Here is a 25,185-nt window from a genome sequence, read left to right as displayed (position 1 = left end):
TATAATGACTGTTACCATTACTACTATAGTAATGATAATGGTATTAGTATTGATAATAATGGTAATAGTAATTAGAATAGTAATGATAATAGTAATGGTAATAGTAATGATAATAGTAAAAATAATAGTAATGGTTACCATTACTATTATCATTATTGTTATCATTACTATTTCCATTACTATTATCATTACTATTACCATTACTTTTATCATTACTATTACCATTATTATCATTACTATTACCATTATTATAGTATTGATAATAGTAATGGTAGTTGTAATGATAGTAATGGTAATAGTAATAATAGTAATGGTAATAGTAATGATAATAATGGTAATAGTAATGATAATAGTAATGGTAATTGTAATAACAGTAATGGTAATAGTAATGGTAATGAATAATAATATAATGGTAATAATGGTAAAAGTTATAATAGTATTGGTAATGATAATAGTAATGGTAATAGTAATAACAGTAATGGTAATACTAATGATTATAGTAATGATAATAGTCATGGTTACCATGGTTACTATTATCATTACTATTACTATAATTACTATTACTATCACCATTACCATTACTATTATCATTACTATACCACTTATATAGTAATGATAATAGTAATGGTAATAATGATAATAGTAATAATAGTAATGGTCAAGATAATAATAGTAAAAATAATAATGGTAATAGTAATAGTAATGGTAATGATAATAGTAATGGTAATAGGAATGGTTACCATTACTATCATTACTAATACCATTACTATTATCATTACTATTACCATTACTATTATAGTAATAATGATGATAATGGTAATGATAATAATGGTAATAGTAATGGTAATGATAATAGTAATGGTAACAGTAATGATAATAGTAATGGTAATAGTAATAATAATTGTAATGGTAATACTAATGTTAATAGTAATGGTTACCATTACTATTGCCATTACTCTTATTATTACTATTACCATTACTATAATTACTAGTACCATTACTATTATCATTACTATTACCATTGATATCATTACTATAATAGTATTGGTAATATTAATGGTAATAATAATGATAGTAATGGTAACAGTAATTATAATAGTAATGGTAATAGTAATGATAATAGTAATGGTAATAGTAATGATAATAGTAATGGTAATAGTAATGATAATAGTAATGATAATAGTAATGGTAATAGTAATGATAATAGTAATGGTAATAGTAATAGTAATGATAATAGTAATGGTAATAGTAATGATAATAGTAATGGTAATGATAATAGTAATGATAATGGTAATAGTAATGATAATGGTAATGGTAATACTAATGATAATAGTAATGATAAAAGTAATGGTAATAGTGATAATAGTAATGGTAGGAGTAATGGTAATAGTAACGGTAATAGTAATGAAAATAGCAATGTTAATAGTAATGATAATAGTAATGGTAATACTAATTATAATAGTAATGGTAGTAGTAATGATAATAGTAATGGTAATAATGAGAATAGTAATAACAAAGTTACCCTTACTATTACCATTACTATTACTCATATTATCATTACTATTGTCATTAGTATTGTACCCGTAATTACTATAATTACTATTACCATTATTATAATTACCATTACTATTAGCATTACTATTATCATTAATTACTATTATCATTACTTTTACCATTACTATTACCATTACTATTATCATTAGTATTACCATTACTATTACCATTACTATTATCATTACCATTACTATTATCGCTATTACCATTACTATTATCATTACCATTACTTATATTACCATTATCATTACTATTACCATTACTTTTATTACTATTATCATTATTACCATTACTATTATCATTACAATTACTATTACCATTACTATTATTACAATTACTATTACCATTACTTTTATCATTACTATTACCATTACTATTATCATTACAATTACTATTACCATTACTATTACCATTACTATTATAGTAATGGTAATAGTAATGGTAATAATAGTAATGGTAATAGTTATGATAATAGTACTGGTAAGAGTAATAATAGTTGTGGTAATAGTAATGGTAATGATAATAGTAATGGTAATAGTAGTAATGGTAATACTAATGACAATAGTAATGGTAATAGTAATAGTAATTATAATAGTAATTGTAATAGTATAATGATAATAGTAATGGTAATAGTAATGGTTACCATTACTATTATCATTACCATTGCCTTTATTATTACTATTATCATTACTATTATAGTAATGATAATGGTAATAGTAATGATAATAGTAATGGTAATGATAATAGTAATAGTAATAATGGTAATAGTAATAATAGTAATGCTAATAGTAACAATAGTAGTGGTAATAGTAATAATAATGGTAATAGTAATAATAATGGAAATAGTAATAATAGTAATGGTAATAGTAATAATAGTAATGATAATACTAATTATAATAGTAATGGGAATAGTAATTGTAATAATAATAGTAATGGTAATACTGATGATAATAGTAATGGTAATAGTAATAATAATGATAATAGTAATGGTTACCATTACTATTATCATTACTATTACCATTACTATTATAATGACTATTACCATTACTATTAATGATAATGGTAATAGTATTGATAATAGTAATGGTAATGGTAATGGTAGTGATGGTAATAGTAATAATAGTAATGGTAAAAGTAATGATAATTGTAATGATAATAGTCATGGTTACCATTACTATTATTTTCATTATCATTACTTTTACCATTACTATTACCATTACCATTATTCTTATCATTACTACTACCATTACTATTATAGTAATGATAATGTTAATGGTAATAGTAAATCATAGTAATGGTAATAATAATGATCATGGTAATGGTAATAGTAATTATAGTAATAATGGTAATGATAATAGTAATAGTAATAATAATAATGGTAATAGTAATGATAATAGTAATGGTAATATAGTAATAATAGTAATGGTAATAGTAATATAATAGTAATGGTAATGATAATAGGAATGGTAAAGGAATGTTAATACTAATTTTAATAGTAATGGTAATAGTAATGATAATAATGGTAATAGTAATGGGAATAGTTATGATAATAGTAATAGTAATGGTTTTCATTACTATTATTATTACCATTACTATTACAATTACTATTATAGTAATGATAATGGTAATAGTAATGATAATAGTAATGGTAATAGTAATTATAATAGTAATGGTAATAGTAATAGTAATTGTAGTAGTAATGGTAATAGTAATGGTAATAGTAATAGTAATTAATAATTTAATTTTAATAGTAATGGTTAAATAAATAATGGTAATATTAATTATAATAGTAATGGTAATAGTAATGATAATAGTAATAGTAATGGTAATGATAATAGTAATGGTAATAGTAATGGTTACCATTACTATTATCATTACTATTACTATTACCATTACTATTACTATTACCATTACTATTACCATTACTATTATCATTACTATTATCATTACTATTACTATTACCATTACTATTACCATTGCTATTATCATTACTATTACCATTACTCTTATAGTAATAATAATGATAATAGTAATGGTAATAGTAATAATAGTAATGGTAATAGTAATTATAATAGTAATAATAATAGTAATGGTAATACTAATGATAATAGTAATGGTAATACTAATGATAATAGTAATGGTAATAGTAATGTTTATAGTAATAGTAATGATAATAGTAATGGTTACCATTACTATTACCATTACCATTATCATTTTTATTACCATTACTATTACAATTACTATTATAGTAATTATAATAGTAATGGTAATAGTAATAGTAATTGTAGTAGTAATGGTAATAGTAATGGTAATAGTAATAGTAATTGTAATAGTAATGATAATAGTAATGGTGATGGTAATAGTAATGGTAATAATAATAGTAATGGTAAATGATAATAGTAATAGTAATGGTTACCATTACTATTATCATTACTATTATAATTATTATTTTTATTACTATTAATATCATTATATTATAATGATAATGATAGTAATGGTAATAGTAATAATAGTAATAGTAATGGTAAGAGTAATGATAATAGTAATGGTAATAGTAGTGATAATAGTAATGGTAATGATAATAGTAATGGTAATAATGATAATAGTAATGGTAATACTAATGGTAACAGTAATGGTAATAGTAATGATAATTGTAATGGTAATAGTAAAGATAATAGTAATGGTAATAGTAATGGTAATAGTAATGATAAAAGTATCGGTAATAGCTACGATAACATAATGGTAATAGTAATGGTAATGATAATAGTAATTATAATAGTAATACTAATGATAATAGTAATGGTAATAGTAATGATAATAGTAATGGTTACCATTACTATTATTATCATTAATAGTAATGATAACAGTAATGGTAACCATTACTATTATCATTACTATTACCATTACTATTATCACTACTATTACCATTACTATTATCATTCATTACTATTACTTTTATCATTACTATTACCATTACTTTTACCATTACTATCATTACTATTACTATTACCATTACTATTGTCATTACTTTTACCATTACGATTATCATTACTATTACCATTACCATTACTATTATTACTATTACCATTACCATGACTATTATCATTACTATTACTCTTATTATTACTATTACCATCACTATTATTATTACTATTATCATTACTATTACCATTATCAATACTATTACCATTACTATTATTATTACTCTCATCATTACCATTACCATTACTATTATAGTAATGATAATGGTAATAGTAATGGTAATAGTAATAATAGTAATGGTAATAGTAATAATAGTAATGGTAAAAGTAATGATAATAGTAATGGTAATAGTAATTATAATAGTAATACTAATGATAATAGTAATAATAGTAATATTAGTAATGGTAATAGTTATGATAATAGTAATTGTAATGATAATAGTAATGGTAACCATTAGTATTAAAATTACTATTACCATTGCTATTATCATTAGTTTTACCATTATCATTACCATTACTATTACCGTTACTATTATTACTATTACCATTACTTTTACCATTACTATTATCATTACTATTACCATTACTATTATAATTAGTATTACCATTACTATTATAATTAGTATTAATTACTATTACTATTATTATTAATTATCATTACTATTACCATTATCATTATTATTACTATTACTATTATTATTACTATTACTATTATCATTACTATTACCATTACTATTATCATTACTATTAATTACTATTTTAGTCATGATAATGGTAACGGTAATAGCAATGATAATAGTAATGGTAATAGTAATAATAGTAATGGTAATAGTAATAATAGTAATGGTAATAATAATAGTAATGATAACCGTAATGATAATAGTAATTGTAATTATATTAGTAATGGTAATAGTAATAATAATAGTAATGGTTATAGTAATGATAACAGCAATGGTAATAGTAATAATAATAGTAATAGTTATGATAATAGTAATTGTAATGATAATTGTAATAGTAATAGTAATAATAGTAAAGGTAATACTAATGATAAGGGTAATGGTATTACTATTAATAATAATAATGGTAATAGTAATGGTAATAGTAATGGTAATTGGTAATGGTAATAGTAATAGTAATGGTAATAGTAATGGTTACCATTACTATTATCATTACTATTACCAATTACCATTACTATTACCATTAGTATTACCATTATCATTAGTATTACCATTATCATTAGTATTACCATTACTATTATCATCATATTACTATTATCATCACAATTATCAATTATCATAATCAGTATCATTATTATTACTATTATCATTATACACACACGCACAGACATCATATATGTGTGTGTGTGTGTGTGTGTGTGTGTGTGTGTGTGTGTGTGTGTGTGTGTGTGTGTGTGTGTGTGTGTGTGTGTGTGTGTGTGTGTGTATCTATCTATTGTGATAGTGGCACTCACCAGAAACCCTTAAACCGAGACATTCATCTTTGGGAGCCAAGATCGACTCCCAACGCGCCGCAGATGCGTGGACATAAAGTTTACACCTAATAAACCCCAGACCACTTGCCCCGTTATTTCTCATTCTGAAATGACGACTCGCCATTCAACTCTTTCATTATTCCTCGTAGTTGGCGCAGACCTTATCTTATGACACGAAGACAGTCGACAGCCTCGTCACCTCATTTCCGCTCCTGCTGAAGAAGAATGCAAATGAAGAAGACCCGAAGAGGAATTTCGAAAATAAGGAAGAAGCCTTCCTGGTGTCCAACTTTTGATTGAGGCGTGACCTGCGGGATGAAGCCACTCAACGAGATGGGAGGTCTTGTCGATCTAGTTCGGGGATGTGATGCTGGGCGTAAGGGGTAGTCTTCCTTGTGGGAGAAGGATTTGATTCCCTGAAGACGCTCCGATTCCCTCTCTCTCTCTCTCTCTCTCTCTCTCTCTCTCTCTCTCTCTCTCTCTCTCTCTTTCTCTTTTACTTTGTGACCCCGATGTTGAACACTTCAGACTATGACCGAGCCCACATACAATCACGCTCCGAATCTCTCTCTCTCTCTCTCTCTTTTTTTTTTTTTTTTTTTACTTCTGCGACCCCGATATTGAACACTTCAGACTATGATCGAGATCCCCTATGCACACACATACACTCACAATAATATTTTCAACGAATGTAGGGTATAGGAAAAAATATCATTACCCTTCATTTTGAGGTTTGACTACCCCAAGAATAATACTTAAGTTTAAGGCTGGAAACCAATGCCTTGATTAAAGATTTTACTCCTTAAATGAATAATAAAACATCCCATTATCTATGGAGACAAACCGATTCCCTTAAGTCAAGACTCTACATCCTAAGATAGATAATAGAATATATCGTCATTCAGAGTTAAGTTCAATATGTGAAACCATGTGAAATACTTCAGTACTTTGTAGTATTCTTGTAATATCTATCTTTGAGTTATTCCATTCACTTTCATGATATCTCCTCGGGTGAAATATATTTCGATAAACCTTGGGTAGGGAAAGCATTAATGAAATTATGATTTTTTTTTTTATTGTGAATACCTAGATCTAACCCATGACAGATCAAAACTAAGCAATTCGTTCTTTATCTTAATAATAAGAAAAAATATTGCTATTAGGAAACTAGTGTTTATGAGAGCCCGCGTGAAGTAACGGGCAAAGTGTCTGATTTAGACCTTGGCAATTGCCCAAGCTGCCCTTTTACACATCCTCTACTCATTTCTCTAATGGCAGATATCATAGATGAAGTATACCAGCGTCACATTTCATTCCTAGTGTACAGCCGCGACAACTATGTGGCATGGAACGCGCGTTGTCGCCCATGTGGCTAGACCTGACGCTCCTTTGACAGTGAGACCCTGCTTGACCCGACCTAACCTAATTCAGTGCAATTATGTAATTACGCACCATGGGTGACTACCCGCGCCGTACATACAAGTATACTCTCACACACACACACACACACACACACACACACACATATATATATATATATATATATATATATAGATATATATCATTGCTACACCAGCACTTAATCACTATAATCAAGATGATTACACTGGTTTGAGATACCCTTCATCAAACACGTCCATTACAACACATCTAAACCTCTTATGTACTTCTCATCATACTCAAAGCATTACTAAGCCTGATTAATTAGTCGTGATGACGAACTTATACACGCTGTAGCGTGTGTGTGTGTGTGTGTGTGTGTGTGTGTTTAAAAAGTATATTTTCTCAGGAATAGAGTATACCTACAATGTGATATTACAGTATGACGTACATAATATCCATATATTAATACCAACCGTTTTAGGACTTACCAAGAGATTATTTTAACATCATACAATTAATCATTTAATGTTCACGATGAAAATAATAAAGTACGACTCATTATTATCATTGGAAACCCTCTTTGTTTGTTATCATTTACTTGATTATTATCTATTATTATTTATCTGTCCATTCATTATTATTTAATATTTACCTGTTTGCTTATTATATAACTTTACCTATTTATTCATTTCATTTATTATAATTTATGCTATTATTCTTATTTATTTATATATTCATTTATTTATCTATCATTATCATTTCTCCGCATCCGACCTAGTTATGAACCAAAAGGTCTCCTGTCGGCATGCTCCGTCGTCGTTCCTTCAACATATGTACATTATACATATATATATATACATATATATATATATATATATATATATATATATACACATACATACATATATACACATATAGACATATATATTATATATAAATATATATATATATATATATATATATATATACATACATATATACATACACACATCATATATATATACATACACTTGTTGATAGACTCAAGTTTTCTTAACAAATCTCGGGTCATCGAGGAGGCGAAGTAAAATACTATCTTTGTAATTAGATTCTTTGGAAATGGGCCCCTCAGCTGATGAAAATTACTCGGCGTCAGCTACGAGTCATCAATAGCAATGAAATATATTCGAAAATATCCGATATAAGGATTCTCAGAGTATTCATCTTATAATGGAATTTAACGGGTTCGTATAAATTCATAGCAATTAAAGATTCGATATTTAAAAAAAATACTTATTTAAGTATTCCAGACATTCTGGCCGGAAATATTTTTTACTGCAAAGCCTGGATTCACCCAAATATACTGGAAGATGCCTGGAACTGATTAACAGCTTGGGTACAAAACCTGGTGGATATCGATAGATCAGCAAACGATAAACCACACACACACACACACACACACACGACTCGGTGGCGCAGTTGGTAGAGCGCTGAACTACTAACATGGTGGTGCTCGTAGTACTTGGTTCGAATCCTTCCCAGGGCCGAAATTATTTCAGTATCGCTGCGCTTCGGGTCGTTACTCTGACTCTCGTGGGCGGGGAGTTGGGTGTGTATGTGTGTAAGGTCATAGCATTACCCATAGATCGGACCTACGAGCTCTGAGCTCTCTTCCAGGAGGGAAATAACTTCACGAGTCCAACACGTGATCCAAAGACCAAGTGAATACACACACACACACACACACACACACACACACACACACACACACACACACGCATAAGTGTTATATATATATATATATATATATATATATATATATATATGTGTGTGTGTGTGTGTGTGTGTGTGTGTGTGTGTCTGTGTGTGTGTGTATGTGCGTATGTGTGTATGTATGTGCGTAAAGTATATCACATTAAATAACTCTAGGTTTACTAGGAGCAAACGTGAAAAACACAGGATCATCTGTATACTCCTCTGAATGAAAACTACTGTTAGAAAAAACAAAAATATCTGTTCTATTCGTTACAGGACTTAGGTTCTGTCGACCTCCTCATACTCTGTGTAATTACTTCGAGCATTCCATACGTACCAACACTCCTGTGAACTACATCTCGTCATTCCAGAATTTGGAAAATGGATTATTTCCCTGGCTAGCCGAGATTTCATATATGCATGTGTATGTTATATGCAAGCATATATATATATATATATATATATATATATATATATATAACCGAGATTTCATATATGCATGTCAAGCAATATATATATATATATATATATATATATATATATATATATATATATATCAAGCAATATATATATATATATATATATATATATATATATATATATATATATGAGTGGATGGGTGGTGAGATAAACATATATATATATGTATGTATACACACACACACACACACACATATATATATATATATATATATATATATATAATGTGTGTGTGCGTGTGTGTGTATGTGTGTGCGTGTATGCGCGCATTCTTTCATGCGTGTGTATTTGCGTTTCTATCCTCTTTCACGTGACCCGTTCACGTGACAACGTAATTGGTTTCAGTTTCTTTGAGAAACAGAATGACACAATTTTTTTTTTTTTTTTTTTTTTTTTTTTTTTTTTTTAATCCTAGCACGGGTGGGATTTCAATGAATGAGGCGATTTTGGATAAACGACGTCAGGGGAGGATTTTTTAATATTGCCCGGGCGTGACGTGACATGCAGACGCCAAGATTGCAGAGGCCCCGGATAGAAATTAATCTTGAGAGGAGGAGAATAAGACGAAGCCGTCACTGTGGACGAAGCAATAACCAAGCTGACGCGGCCGAGAGGAACCAGAGGCCGAATTTATAAAAGATCCTAAGTCTAGACATAAATCTTCAAATTGGTTGAGATTTTACCTAAATCCCTATGTCGGCGACCTAAATTCCTCCTATGTCTAGACTTTGCGCTATATTGAGGTTATGTCTAGAAATAATATTTTAGGTCGCTGACATAAGGGGATTTAGGTAAAGTCTCCAGCATTTTGAAGATTTATGTCTAGACATAAGCATTTAGGTCGCCGACATAGGGATTTAAGTAAAATTTCCATTATTTTGAAGATTTATATCTAGACATAAGCATTTATGTCGCCGACATAAGGAATTTAGGTAAAATCTCCATCATTTTGATGACTTATGCCTAGACTTTGCGCTATGTCGAGGTTATGACTAGACATAAACATTTAGGTCGCCTACATAAGGGATTTAGGTCAAATATCCACCATTTTGAATATCTGTGTCTAGACTTTGCGCTATGTCGAGGTTATGTCTAGACATAAGTATTTAAGGTCGGCGACATAAGGGATCTAGGTAAAATTTCCACCATTTTGAAGATTTATGTCTAGACTTAGGAGTTAGGACCTTTTATGAATTCGCCCCCAGGATCTTACACCAGGAGAACCCTAGCTGGGGTCTAAGCCGTTACCTTTGCCCTGTTTACTTGGGCAGCCTGTACAACCTAAGAGGCGAGTAATAAGGTTCTGTTCATAATCTTTACTTAACAAGCGGAGCCAATGAATATAATGGTGATGAGGAGCACACGCCAAGAGGCGCTGAGTAACTACGACTGAAGCAGTCACCTTTGCTATGTTATGCTCTTTACGGAATGTCGTTCCAGCAGATAACTCTCACTCCTGGAAATCGAAGAGGTATTAGAGACTCGAACCTGTGACTAGGAGAATACAAGGCCCGGATGTTTCCGATTGGGCCGCCTGTTCCAAGATGAATAAATTAAATTGGCGCATAGCCAGAATAAAATATTGAGCGTATCCCGTTAATGAAGGGGCCGCTTAAGTTAGGCTGTCACAACCCTAAGCTCAGAGTGAATGAAAGGAAAATAAATTATTTAATTTGGAATTAGGTAGAAACAACTTCGCCAGCCGTGTAGTTAATGAATGGAATAAACTTCCTGCAGAGGCAGCGTAATGTAGTTCAGTTCGAAGCTTTAAGATTCGTTTAGATAAGCACCTAAGCAAGATGTAATGCCTGCCATCTATTTCATATTATTTGTTTATTTGTTATTATTTGTGTTTTGTTTATTTGCGCTGTGTTGACGTTCCCAAAGCTAAACGAATCTTGATATAATTGCTTTGCATTTATCTATTTTTTAACCATTTACCAATGTATTTATTTACTTTTATCTATTTTTTTCCTAACAAAGATATGACATTATTACATCCGTTTGCGCTGTGTTGACGTTCCCAAAAGCTAAACGAATCTTGATATAATTGCTTTGCATTTATCTTTTTTTTTTAACCATTTACCTATGTACTTTTTTTATCTTTATCTATTCTTTTTTTTTCCTAACAAAGATATGACATTATTACATCCGTTTGCGCTGTGTTGACGTTCCCTTTGCATTAGTTGGAATTAGAATTTGAAAAGTACGTCGCATACAGTAATTCGTCAATAGAGTCTTCAGCGCCCACTACGTGTGCGTGTCCCCGATTTGACTTCGAACTCGGCCCGCGGAGTAGCCCAGTGGGTAACGTGTCGAACTCAGAAGCAGGTGGTCGTGTGTCTGATCCACAGGAACCGCTGTGTGATTCTTCCGTTGCTTCCCGATAGACTTGGACAGGCGGGGAGATAACCTAAACATCGGCCTGAAAATAGCGGTTTGCCACAATTGACAGGGCTTTGCCTTACAAGGGGAGTAGATTCGTCCGTCCGAATGAAATAACAAATTATTTCGATGATGGTGATGATGATGATGATGATGATGATGATGATGATGGTGATAGTGGTGGTGATGGTGATGGCGGTGATGATGATGATGATGATGATGATAAGAGATGGTGATGATGATGATGATGAGAGATGATAAGAGATGGTGATGATGATGATGATGGTGGTGGTGGTGGTGGTTGTGGCGGTGGTGGTTGTGGTGATGGTGGTGGTTGTTGTTGTTGTTGTTGCTGTTGTTGTTGTCGTCATCATCATCATCATTATTATCATTGTTATTACTATCATAATTATCATCATTAAATAATTTCGCTTATCATCCGAGCACTTATAATTACTATCATATCAAATGCATATCGAACTAAGCATCTGTGATGAATATCTTCCAAAAATTATCTGATATTCAAAAACTGTTTACTTTAGAATATTTATTAAACTCAATTTGTAAACTAATCTTCTTTTGCGGTAAGTAGACTTCAAATGAACTAGATCATATTTCTTTCAAAGTTATGTATATTAGATCAGATGCAATCTATTGATATTTTACACGTGAATCGATGCAAGTAGTTATATTATCATGATATGTCAAATGCAGAAATTGAAAATGACAATTGTTGTTGTTGTTGTTGTTGTTTTTTCCACGGGAAATTCCAATATCTCGTTGTCTTTCAAAAGCATCAAGAACAATATCATTGCATTAATTCGTAATTAGCCATGGGATGGATAATACAGTAACTTCTACGATCTTTTGATTTGTTAACCATTATTGGCATTTGTTGGCGAAATTTCAAACTTTGCCACTAGGTGGCATGAGAGTAGAGTAGATTTTTATTTATTTATTTATTTATTTATTTTTACGTGTAATTCTGTTTACTTTGTTTTATTCTATTGCCCTTATTTATATTCAATTCTGTTTTATTTGATTTTTTTCATATTTCAGTTTATCTCATTTCATATTTGATGAATGAATATTTTTTATCTATTTATTTACTTATTTATTCATTTATTTATTTGTTTATTTATCAAATTGATTAGCTGTTTATTCATCTATTTGTTTTTTCATTTATTGATCTATTTTTTCATTTATCTATTAACTATTTATCTATTTAATTATCCGTTCACTTGTTTATACATTATCTACTTATCTATTTATTTATTTGTTTATTCATTTACTTGTTCATTCATTATTTATTTATTGTTTATCTAATGATTTATTCATTTCTTTCTTTGTTTAATCTATATTTGTTGTTGCAGATATTACTTGTGTCTATATTGTCAACATTGATGATAGACTTGTGTGTACAGAAGAGAATTCCTGATTGGGAATTATATAAGCATTTTTCATATTTCTTCCTTATTTCTCAATATTGTGGAACTTATCTAAAATTCAATCATAACTTTATCTATTGGCTACAAGCAAATTTCCTAATCTGAACAAAATATTTTGACAATGACAAAGAAAACATACATTCAGGTTACACCATAATTCCCCTTCAGCTGAATAAAGTAAACTTTCTTCACCCAGAGGAAGAAATATAAAACTTATTTCACGTTTCCTCTTCCGTCCTTAACCGAGGCCAAGAAATGTGAAGTTAAATTAACAAAATTCGTAATCTCAGAGAAGACGCAAGGAAGTTCATATGCACTGGAACGAGCCCCCAACGAAGTTCCCATGATTATCACATACGAAAGAAATGAGTAATTAAGTAAGTCTCTCTCTTATGAAATGACCTTAGTCAGGTTGATTAATCTAAAGGGCCATTTACACGGTCGAACAGTTTGACAAACCCGGTTTGTCAGGCAAGTGTTTGAAGTGATGTTTGACCGTGTGAATGGGGTATTTGGTCGTCAAACACGTTTGTCGAACGTGTTTGACAACCAAATACCCTATTCACACGGTCAAACATCACTTCAAACACTTGTTTGACAAACCGGGTTTGTCAAACCGTTTGACCGTCTAAATGCCCCTTATGGACCAAGGACTCCCTAGTGGGTCAGACGTTTAAACAAGAGAGTCAACAAACCACAGATTAGTGGTAGTTAGAGGATGCTTAACGATATGATTCAGTATTGGAAAGTGGTCTTCTCCAGAGGGTGAGAATAGCAATTCATAAGCATAGTGTGTAGCCGGAGCGGGGAGGCGGTCTAGGGAAAGAGGAAAAGAGAGTTAACGAGTTCTTGTCCTTTATCATGATTAGTCAGAACTGTTTTCACATGTGATCGAAGCCGTACATATACACGGCGTGGGCAAGCCCCCGCGGTGGTTGATTTTTCCTAATTACGTTGGATTGGGTCAGTCTCGGGGATCACGCAGACAAGGTAGGTGTGAGCCTAATATCGCGACCACGTGGTCAATACAATGCGCACCCCTTGTTTATTCACCTATTTTTTGTATCAGTTTATTTATCTATATCAGTAGTGATGAGTGGTTTTTCAGTTCATTATCCAATTAATATTTATTGCTCTCTTGACAAACCTCAACTAAATGAGCAAGTCTAAGTTAGATATTCTTCATATATATATTTCTGGCTGGTAACAGGCGATTTCATTCAGCCACTGCACCCCCCCCCACACACACACCTTCATTATAAATCGAAAATGGTTCTAGGAGCGTATGAAATCTGGGATATTATAGAAATATATTCTAGTGGTGTGCCGATTAATCGGGATCGGCATGGGCAACAATCGGCACATTTTGGGTGAATCGGCATCGGCGAGATTTTTTTTTTTTTTTTTTTAATCAGCATCGTCATCGGCAAACTATTGCCGATGATCATACTGATTAAAAATAAATAAATAAAAGATAAAATCTCGCCGATGCCAATTCACCAAAAAAGTGCCGATTCTTGCCGATACCGATTAATCGGCACACCCCTAGAATATTCGTTTGGCTTTTGTACTCTTCGAGATAAAAGGGGAGTTTTAATGATAGTAAAGGTGAAGAGCCTTTGCCAGAAAGCGTAAGTGGCCCCGTATCTACGGCAGAAACAGTCACCTTGGCCTTATGTACCTGGACTGCCTGGGCACATAACAGTCACTGCCGGAAATCATAGAGTTCAGGATTCAAACCCACAACTAAGCGAGTGCGAGCCTTGCACGCTTCCTGTTACGCCAACACAGCACTGGTTGTAAAAGGATTTAAAGGAGAGAGTAGCGAAGAGTGTTCTGCATTAGCTCCTGAGTGATTCCGATACGTCACTCGAGTCGAGAACACTGGGTTGGAGCGTATCATGAGGGACTCGAACACGTCACCCGGAAACACGAGGGCGTTAGGCAAACGTCACGGTCACCGTGTCATCCCCCGAGGAACGAAGTCACGCACCTCGGGACGTCGCACACGTTATTCCTATCCGTACCACGTCACACTTGACTTGTTCATTGAGGCTATCGTCACACTAATTCGTTTAGTAGCTGGCAACTATCCTCTGATTCTCTCGAGCATGGTTCTCGAAGTGCATGGTGAAGGTCACGCTATGCAGTTGATATATTCTTGATTTAGATGATGATGATGATGATAATGATGATGATGTCAACGCGTTTGGTGAAGAGGTGACGTGTATGGTCCTTTACAGAACATCTTTATATGCGCTTATTGTCACTGTCATGTCACTGTCACTGTCATGGTATTATCACTGTCACTGTCATTGGCATTGTCACTGTCAGTCTCATTGCCGTTGTCACTGCCATGTTATTATCACTGTCACTGTCATTGTCATGTCACTGTCACTCTCATTGCCAGTGCCACTATAACTGACATTGCCAGTGCCACTATAACTGTCATTGTCATTGCCATGTCACTGTCACTGTCATTGCCACTACTACTGCCACTATCACTGTCATTTTCATTGTCACTGTCACTATCATTTTCATTGCGTCTCTCACTGTCATTGTCATTGCCATGTCACTGTCATTGCCACTACTATTGCCACTATCACTGTCATTTTCATTGTCACTGTCACTATCATTTTCATTGCGTCTCTCACTGTCATTGTCTCTGTCACTGTCATTGTCACTTATGTCACTGTCGCTATCACTGTCACTATTATTGTCACTGCAATTGTCACTGTCACTGTCACGGTTACTGCCACTGTCATTGTCATTGTCATTGGCTCTGTCACCGCCATTCGCACCGTCATTGTCACTGTAATTTTTGTGGTCACGATCACCGTCATCATCGCCACTTTCTTTCCTTTCTCCCCATTTAATTTATCTATTTCTCTTCTTTCTCTCCTCTTTATCTTCCCTTCTGCATCCCTCTCTTCCTTTTATACTACTCCTTACCCTCTTTCCCTTCTTCCCTCCCTCCCTTCCTCCCTCCCCTCCCTCCCTCCCTTCCTTCCTCCCTTCCTCCCCTCCCTTCCTTTTACTTTACTCCTTACCCTCCTTCCCCTCCTCCCTCCCTCTCTTTTGTCCCTTCACCCTCTCTTCCTCTCCTCCTCTTTTTCCGTACTCTCTTCCGCCTCTCCTTCCTCCCCGTCCCTCTCTCTTTGCTTATGCCTCTCTCTTTATGATCACATCCCTGAGTCTAAGTCCTTCATAGCTTCTTTATACCCAATCCTTGTCTTCCTCCTAAAATTCCTACTCCCTCCTCTAAACTTTCTCTTCTTCCTTCTCCTCCTTCTTCTTCTTCCTTCTCCTCTTTCTTCTTCTTCCCCTCCCCCCCCCAGCCTTCTCAAAACCCAATGCCTCAACCCCCAACCCCCCCTTCTCCTCGCTATCTTTCAATTCCAAGTCAACCCGCTCTCTCTCCTCCCAATTCTTGTCTTCATCTATTCTTGTTCGGAGGAGATTCTAAGTATTCGAAGCTTTCAGGCACTTCTGGGCCCGGAAGCGTAACAAGCTCCCCGGTGACACAAGCTCTCCCATGATGCCAGTATCCCCCCCTCCCCACTCCCCCCCCTACATCCATTATTGCTTCCTTTCTGTACCCATCACTACGCCTTATGGGATATTGAAGTTTAGTGCTCACATTGTTTGGAACTTGAGTGACGTACTTTTTTTTTTTTTTTTTTTTTTTTTTTTTTTTTTTTTTTTTTTTTTTTTTTTTTTTGTTGGTTGGTTGGTTGGTTGGGAACTAATATCTCCAAGAAAATAAAAAATAAATAAATTAATAAAATAAAATCTTTGAATTCTGCTATCCCTCTTCTCTACTACCCACGTTAAAACTTTGAGATTCGGTCTCTTTAGAGCAATATTTTCCCAAAGTATAGAAGCAATGGTTATTGCTGGCAAAATACTATCACCCTTCAGTACCTCCAACTCTTAAACGCTGACTATGGGAAGTCTTCCTCAGCTGAATAGAATAACTGGTACAAGACAATAAAGCGTACAGTGACTTTCCAAAGTGAAAAGGTTAAACTCATCTAAAAATATAGATTCTCACTTTCTCTCTCTCTCGCTCTCTCTCTCTCACTCACTCATTCACCCATACCCACGCACACACACTCACTCACTCACTCATTTACTCACTCATTCTTTCTCTATATCTCTCTCTCTCTCTTTCTCTCTCTCTATCTCTCCCTCTCTTTATCTCTCTGTCTCTCTCTCTCTCTCTCTCTCACTCTTTCTCTCTCTCTCTCACACACACACAAACACACACACACACGCACACACACACACACTCACTCATTTACTCTCTCTCTCTCTCTCACTCACTCATTCACCCACTTCCTCCCTCCCTCTCCTCCATCTGCACTCACAACATCTCCACTCCTATCATCTCCTCTCCATTCTCATTCACTCCCCTCCCCCTCCCTATCTCCTTCTCCTTTCTTATGTTTATATTCAATCTCTTCCTCTGTTATTCTTCTTTCCCTGTGCCGCGTGTGCCCTTGCTTTCCCTGGCATTATTCTCTTTTTTTAATATTTTTATTCAATCTCATGTCTAGTTTTTACTTCATTTCATCAAACCTCTCGTTTCCGGTTTTTTTTTTTCCTTTCCTCCATCTTTTCATCCTCTTTTCGCCCTATTTCTGTCCTTTACTCCACCTTTTCAAAATCTTCTCCTCCCTCTTTCCGTTTCACGTCTGTTCTTTCCTCCACCTCTTCAAACGCTTCTCCTTCTTTCGCTTTTCATCTTACGTCTACCCTTTCCTCCACCTTTTCGAAGCTCTCGACTTTCCGTTTCACCACCCACACGGAATTTGTCCCCTCGCTTCGCTTCTTGTTCATCCTTTGCATTCCAGAAGCTTCTATCGCCAGACGAGCGATGACACCTACACCCAGTTCTTTTTAACTTGATAGAATTTACTCGATATTGAAAAGACATCAGATCCTTGAGAAATAGTCTATGCGAAGTTTATACATTAACCAGGAGATTAAGTAATTTTAGGAAGTTGTACTTCAGAAATGTATAAGAAATATGTTTCGATTACTTTGTTGTGTTAGTGTAAATGCTCAGTGAAACGGAATGTTGTGGCGTAACGTAACAAGATGTCTCATAGTTGATACGTGTGAGTCATATATTTCTTTTATCATTCCACTTATCATTTATATAGTTAAATGATTGAAGACATACATACGTAAGTACATACATACATACATACACATACATAAATACATACATATGCATACCACACACACACACACACACACACACACACACACACACACACACACACACACACTCACACACGCACACATACACGCATACACACATACAGACACACACACACACACACACACACACACACACACACACAGTAGTGTGTGCAAAAACTATATTTTCGAATTTAAGAGCAAACTAGACACTGCGAGATAAAAAAGAAAGGACACCACGAGCATAGCTCCCCTTCCCTATGTTACTATGGGTTAACGGTTTGTCAATAGGTGATGTGATTTTTTTTTTTTTTTTTTGAGCTTCATTCTGAGAGTCCTCTTCTAAAATCTGAATCAAATCTGTTCTCACGCAGAGCTCAGATTGCTTCTCACGTGATCTCAAAAGTAACAATACTTCCCAGAGGAAGAATTACTCTGTGGAATCACCGGAGAGTCTGCCTCTCAACGGAACCCAAAAGCCAATTGTAACGTTCTTTGGGGCAAAGAACGACCCGCGAGGTTACAAGACTTCTGCGAACGTTTCCAAGAAGTCTCGAGCCAAAGAAGAGAGGGTCTGTCTCTCAACGGAACCCAAAAACCAGTTGTAACGTTCTTTGGGGCAAAGAACGAGCCACGAGGCACAAGACTTCTGCGAACGTTTCCAAGAAGTCTCGAGCCAAAGAAGAGAGGGTCTGTCTCTCAACGGAATCCAAAACCAGTTGTAACGGTCTTGGGGCAAAGAACGACCCACGAGGTACAAGACTTCTGCGAACGTTTCCAAGAAGTCTCGAGCCAAAGACGTGACTCCTTCTTAGACTAAGCCGTTGGCAATGGGAATGGATAATGATTTCGACAACTCTTGAAGGTTTATGTACAGTAGGTTAAGTTCCTTATGGTTTGTGTTCCACTTCGTTGCGACAATCAAGATCGTACCTTCTCGAGGAAGCTGAGTTATGGGTAGCAAGATTGATGTATAGCCAATGTTTGACTAATTTATTTTGGATACTAACATACATTTTTATGTGTACAAGTGTGTGTGTGTGTGTGTGTGCGTGTGTGTGTGTGTGTTTGTGTGTGTGTTCGTATGTGCTACATGCGTGCATGTGTGCATGTGTGTGAGTATGTGTATCTTAATATTGATACATTAACCGTACATAATCCCTGTGAGACGAATAAAGCCACTCAACCTCGTGTTGTCTTATTTTCCATTTATTTTTTTATTTTTTGCCAGCCTGGTGAGCGGATTTTCGAATTCATTTCCTTCTAAACCTAAGATTTGTTTTGTTTTCTTTCCAGGAGAACTGCCAGCAGCCATGCAGACGAACAGTTCGCATCACCCGACCCCACGGCACCTGCTGCACCTGCTCGTTCTACCAGTCCTCCTCCTCCTCCTCCCCACCACCACTCCAACCGTTCTCTCTACTCTGCTCTTACCCAACAGATGGGTCGAAATCACCTAAACCCGTTCTCTATATCCCAATTTCATAACTTCAACGCAATTCCTACCCTCCATTAACTTCCACCTCTCCCCTCCATCCCTCAAACCCCAAGTCACCACCCTTCAATACCCGTGACATCTTTTTAATAAGACTTTGTTTATCATACAATGGGTGTGGAAACTGATGCGCGCGTGTACTATCATCTTTGTAATTGCTGTCATCATCTACCCTCTCCCTCCTCCCTACCTCTCCCTCCACCCTCTCCTCAATCCATTAAACATTATACATGTAAGGAATGATATTTGTTTTTCGATCACGATGAATAATCCAGTTACTTTGATTATGTAATTCTAAGGGATATGTGTTCTTAATAATATTAACTTATGGCACATTTGTACAGTATGACTTTCAGAATGTAAGATATTGTAAAGAATTAAGAAATATATAATATGTTTCTAATACATTGGTGTATTATTCAAACCTTTTGAAACATACCTCCTTTTGTTAATCAGTCTTGAGTTCTGGAATGAAGAAAATAAAACAAGTAAATATGAATTATAGAGAAATATAGAGGCAAATATATATACATATTTTCAAACATATACTCGTAAGATGAGAATAAAGATAAAATATAGAAATAGAAATATAGTGATAGACGTGGAAAAGGAGGAGAAGTTAGAGACTGACAAAGAGGTATAGATAGATTAAGAAACAGAATGGATAGAGAAAGGAATAAAGAGAAGAGATACATGGAAAGCGAGTGAGAGAGAAGAACAGGATTGAAATGAATATTGAAATTCCTCCAGGTTTGTTGCAAAAGAGGAAAAATAAGAACAGAGATTCACATACGTCACTGCATTGTACTTGGTACCTCAAAATCTTGGCACTATGTCGTCGAGTATTGATTAATATAGATTTCATCAGAGAATAGAGATGAAAATATAACAGTAATAGAAATAACAGTTATAATGTTGTTGACAATGATGATAATAATAACATTTATGATGATAACAATGAAGAATAAGATGATAAAGATGATCAAGATGATGGTGGTGGTGGTGATGATGGTGGTGATGATGATGATGATGATGGTGCTGCTGCTGATGAGATGATGATGATGATGGTGCTGCTGCTGATGATGGTGCTGCTGCTGCTGCTGCTGATGATGATGATGACGACGACGATGATGATGATGATGGTGGTGGTGGTGATGATGATGATGATGATGATGAAGGTGAAGAAGAGGATGATGATAATGAAGGCGAAGAAAAAAAAAGATGAAGAAAACTAACAATAATGTAAATCTATAGAGATACAAAAATCTACAAGTAGAAAAATAGTTTAAATTTTGGAAAGATGTAGAGAAGGACAAAACTGGGGAAATCTGGAAACTAAAACTGAAGAGAAATGAAAAAGGAAATGAAGGAGAAAGTGATAGAGGTGAAAATGGAGATGGACATGAAGATAGAGATCTACAGTGCATGAAGGTGAATTTAGTTCAGTTTCTTAACTTTTTTTTTCTTTCTTTTTTACCATGCCCCTCCTAATCCCCTTTAAAATATCGACGTCCTCCTTATGTGGTGATATACAATCCTTATCATCTGAAACATAAACTCCCTTTTAGCTGAAAAAAAGCATAAAACGAATAAATGTGATATGATTTAACATCACAAACTCCCCCCTATCAGAAGGCTAGGACGGTGCCCCTCACAGAGGACTTTGTAGCGTGGAATCTAATAAACCATGCCCTTGATTCAACTTCGCCGGTGGCAGGGTTCGAACCACCATCCCCTCGGCCTTCGCCGCAAGTAACGACGCCCTAACCCGCTCAGCCAGCGAGCTTCCTAAAACGAATGAATAAATAAAACATAAAAAAATAATAAAACAAAAATATAAACATTTGACCCAGACTTCCTTAGTTGTCCTCAATTGCCCCAATTAATAATCATATTGCCTACTTGAAGAACCGATTTAGCCACCTGTGGGGCACACGTCCCAGGTTGAGAAGCACTGACATGTTAAAGACAGATTGAACATTTTTAGAAGCTCTGCCATAGGATTCGAACCACGGGTCAGGGTTCGAATCCCACGGCAGAGCTTCTAAAAATGTTCAAGTACTGACATAGTTACAGGTCATTTACGTATATACAGAAAACTACGAACGCTTTTACTGTTGTTGGTATATAGGTGGCCAATAAAACACTATGAATAAATTAATAAAAGTACAACACTGCATAGATAATTCTTGCTCTGTCTTTAGAGACAAGACCAAGACTGTCATAGGGACAACAAGATTTGCGAGAAAACATACACGAATCGTATGGTTCGATTACAAAAAAAAAAAAAAAAATACACACGGAAATACACAATGACAATGATAAAGTCAATGTCCAATAATAAATATACAATACTACAAGTACGTATGTATAATATACAAGAATATTCGATGCCACTATTACAGTGTTTGTAGGACTCCACTAGTTATATCCTTCTATGCTGAAACCAGTTACTTTACTAATCTTTCGATTACAAAAAAAAAAAAAAAAATGCACACGGAAATACACAATTGCAATGATAAAGTCAATGTTCAATAATAAATATACAATACTACAAGTACGTATGTATAATATACAAGGAATATTCGATGCCACTATTACAGTGTTTGTAGGACTCCACTAGTTATTTCCTTCTATCCTGAAACCAGTTACTTTACTAATCTTTCGATTAAAAAAAAAAAAAAAAAAAAAAAAAAAAAAAAAAAAAAAAAAAAAAAAAAAAAAAAAAAAAAAAAAAAAAAAAAAAAAAAAAAAAAAGCACACGGAAATACACAATTGCAATGATAAAGTCAATGTCCAATAATAAAAATACAATACTATAAGTACGGAATATTCGATGCCACTATTACAGTGTTTGTAGGACTCCACTAGTTATTTCTTTCTATCCTGAACCAGTTACTTTACTACTGTTCCCACGGATCAATGTTCCAGGATATTGGTCACTCTTTTCAAGAGGCTTTCTCCAAGTCTTTCCATTTCCACAACAGACGTTTGTATGATACTTTGTCAAAGGCCTTCTCCAATTCTAGGTGTGTGTGTGTGTGTGTGTGTGTGTGTGTGTGTGTGTGTGTGTGTGTGTGTGTGTGTGTGTGTGTGTGTGTGTGTGTGTGTGTGTGTGTGTGTGTGTGTGTCTGTGAGAGAGAGAGAGAGAGAGAGAGAGAGAGAGAGAGAGAGAGAGAGAGAGAGCATATATGAATATGCGTATACTCACGAGTATCTGAATTAGGTGTACCAGTATTATCAAGTTAATGTTCACCTCCCTCTCATTCTCCCAGAATTAAATATATCTCTAAATCAATATTCTACCTCGTATCGTTGTTTCTTAACGTCTTTACGACTATTTTATTTTCCTAAAAAATATTTAGAAGACTAATTTATCATTGTTATTATTTATCATTATCAATATGGGTATTCGATCTATCACTTATTACATCGACAATCATATGATTTTTTTTCTTTAGTACTGAGACGATGCAAGTAATGATTAGCATCATAGCTAAATAAGATAAACGAGTAAAAGCATCACCAATGATTCCAGAGATATTCTTGTATACCTACAGTCTCCATCTTCATGGTCGAGTAAAACTGGCTAGTTGTTAAACCTACTTTCTTCAATTATTTCAAAATATTGGTATGATTTGCTCTTTTTCCACCAGCTAGGTCCAGAGAACTAGAATGATCTCAGGTTAATTTCCATACGAAAGTGTTATAAGGACTCTAAAGCTTGGAGAAGATATGGTCGAACTCTACTAGTTGTTAAACCTACTTTCTTCAATTATTTCAAAATATTGGTATGATTTGCTCTTTTTCCACCAGCTAGGTCCAGAGAACTAGAATGATCTCAGGTTAATTTCCATACGAAAGTGTTATAAGGACTTTAAAGCTTGGAGAAGATATGGTCGAACTCTTCTCCCGAGTTCGGTAACTCGAAGTCGGTCACTCGAACTCGCCCACGCTTTCGTGGCGTGAGCGTCCCTTTAGGTCGACGTGTGACCTCGGCCGGCGGAGGGGACACTGGAGGGGTCGGAGGGGGTGGGAGGGGTGGTGCGACCTAGCCGACCCAACTGGTGTCAACATCAAGAGAGAAAAAAAGGTTCCACTTTCAGGATGGAAGACGGCAGAATCCGTTTTATTTTTGGAAGGGTGTATCGTCCTGGATGGAGTGAAAATGCGGAGTTCCTGCTGAAGAATTTTTTGGTTCTTCAGTGGCCTCGTTCTACAAGGATATTCAACCGAGGGAAACCCTTCCCAGAGTAAAAAAAAAAACAAAAAAAAAAAAAAAAAAAAAAAAAAAAAAAAAAAAAAAAAAAAAAAAACAGTCGTCCAGGTTTTCAGTTTGCTCTTTGAGTACCAGAAGATTTTATTTACCTGAAGGAAAGCTCTTATCCTGAACGAGTTTTGTGGTCAACAGAGACATACAGATGCTTCCATCAAAACACGAGCAGCCTTCAGGCTAAAACAAGATGTTTGTATTTAGGAGTATGCCAATTAATCGGCAACGGCATCGGCAAGAATCGGCACTTTTTGGTGACTTGGCATCGGGGAGAATCTTTTTTTTTTTCTTTTTTTTTTTGAGAATCGTCATCGTCATCGGCAATATTTTGCTGATGACGATGACAACTCTCGCCGATGCCAATTCACCAAAAAAAAATTCCGATTCTTTCCGATGCCACTGCCGATTAATCGGCATACCCCTATTTGTATTACGCATAACCTTAATCCTTCCACCTTGTAACACACTAAACCTGACCCTTAACTTGATGAGTTTTAAAAGAACTTACATTAACTTCTTTAAACAGACAATACCAGAGATTAGAGACACCTAAGATAAATAAAGATCAAATAGAGATCCAAGAATATATTTCAGCTCAGCAATGAACGAAAAACGAAGCTGAGAGAAACTCGATGTCCAGAATTCTGAATCTCGACGTTGGGACCTATTGGTCCAACTGATGGCTGTCGACTTCATTCCTGCTGTTGTAGAATTCAAATGAAAAGACTTTGACGAGATTTCACTTGAAAACA

The 25,185-nt window shown here is 34.3% G+C and overlaps 1 protein-coding gene across 1 annotated transcript in view; it reads left to right on the top strand.

Annotated features, from left to right (window-relative positions):
- Positions 1 to 20,555, top strand: part of LOC143022349 (uncharacterized) — a 131,804-nt gene extending 111,249 nt beyond the window's left edge. The window contains exon 4 of the mRNA XM_076180501.1: positions 19,962 to 20,555. Coding sequence (XP_076036616.1) covers positions 19,962 to 20,125 — 164 coding nt within the window. The 3' untranslated portion in view covers positions 20,126 to 20,555. The remainder of the gene's footprint in view (positions 1 to 19,961) is intronic.
- Positions 20,556 to 25,185: the final 4,630 nt, after the last annotated feature.

Source organism: Oratosquilla oratoria, chromosome 44 (genome assembly GCF_046742065.1).
Source record: "Oratosquilla oratoria isolate Oo_2021 chromosome 44, ASM4674206v1, whole genome shotgun sequence".
NCBI lineage: Eukaryota > Metazoa > Arthropoda > Malacostraca > Stomatopoda > Squillidae > Oratosquilla > Oratosquilla oratoria.
This window is presented reverse-complemented; position numbering and strand designations above follow the sequence as displayed.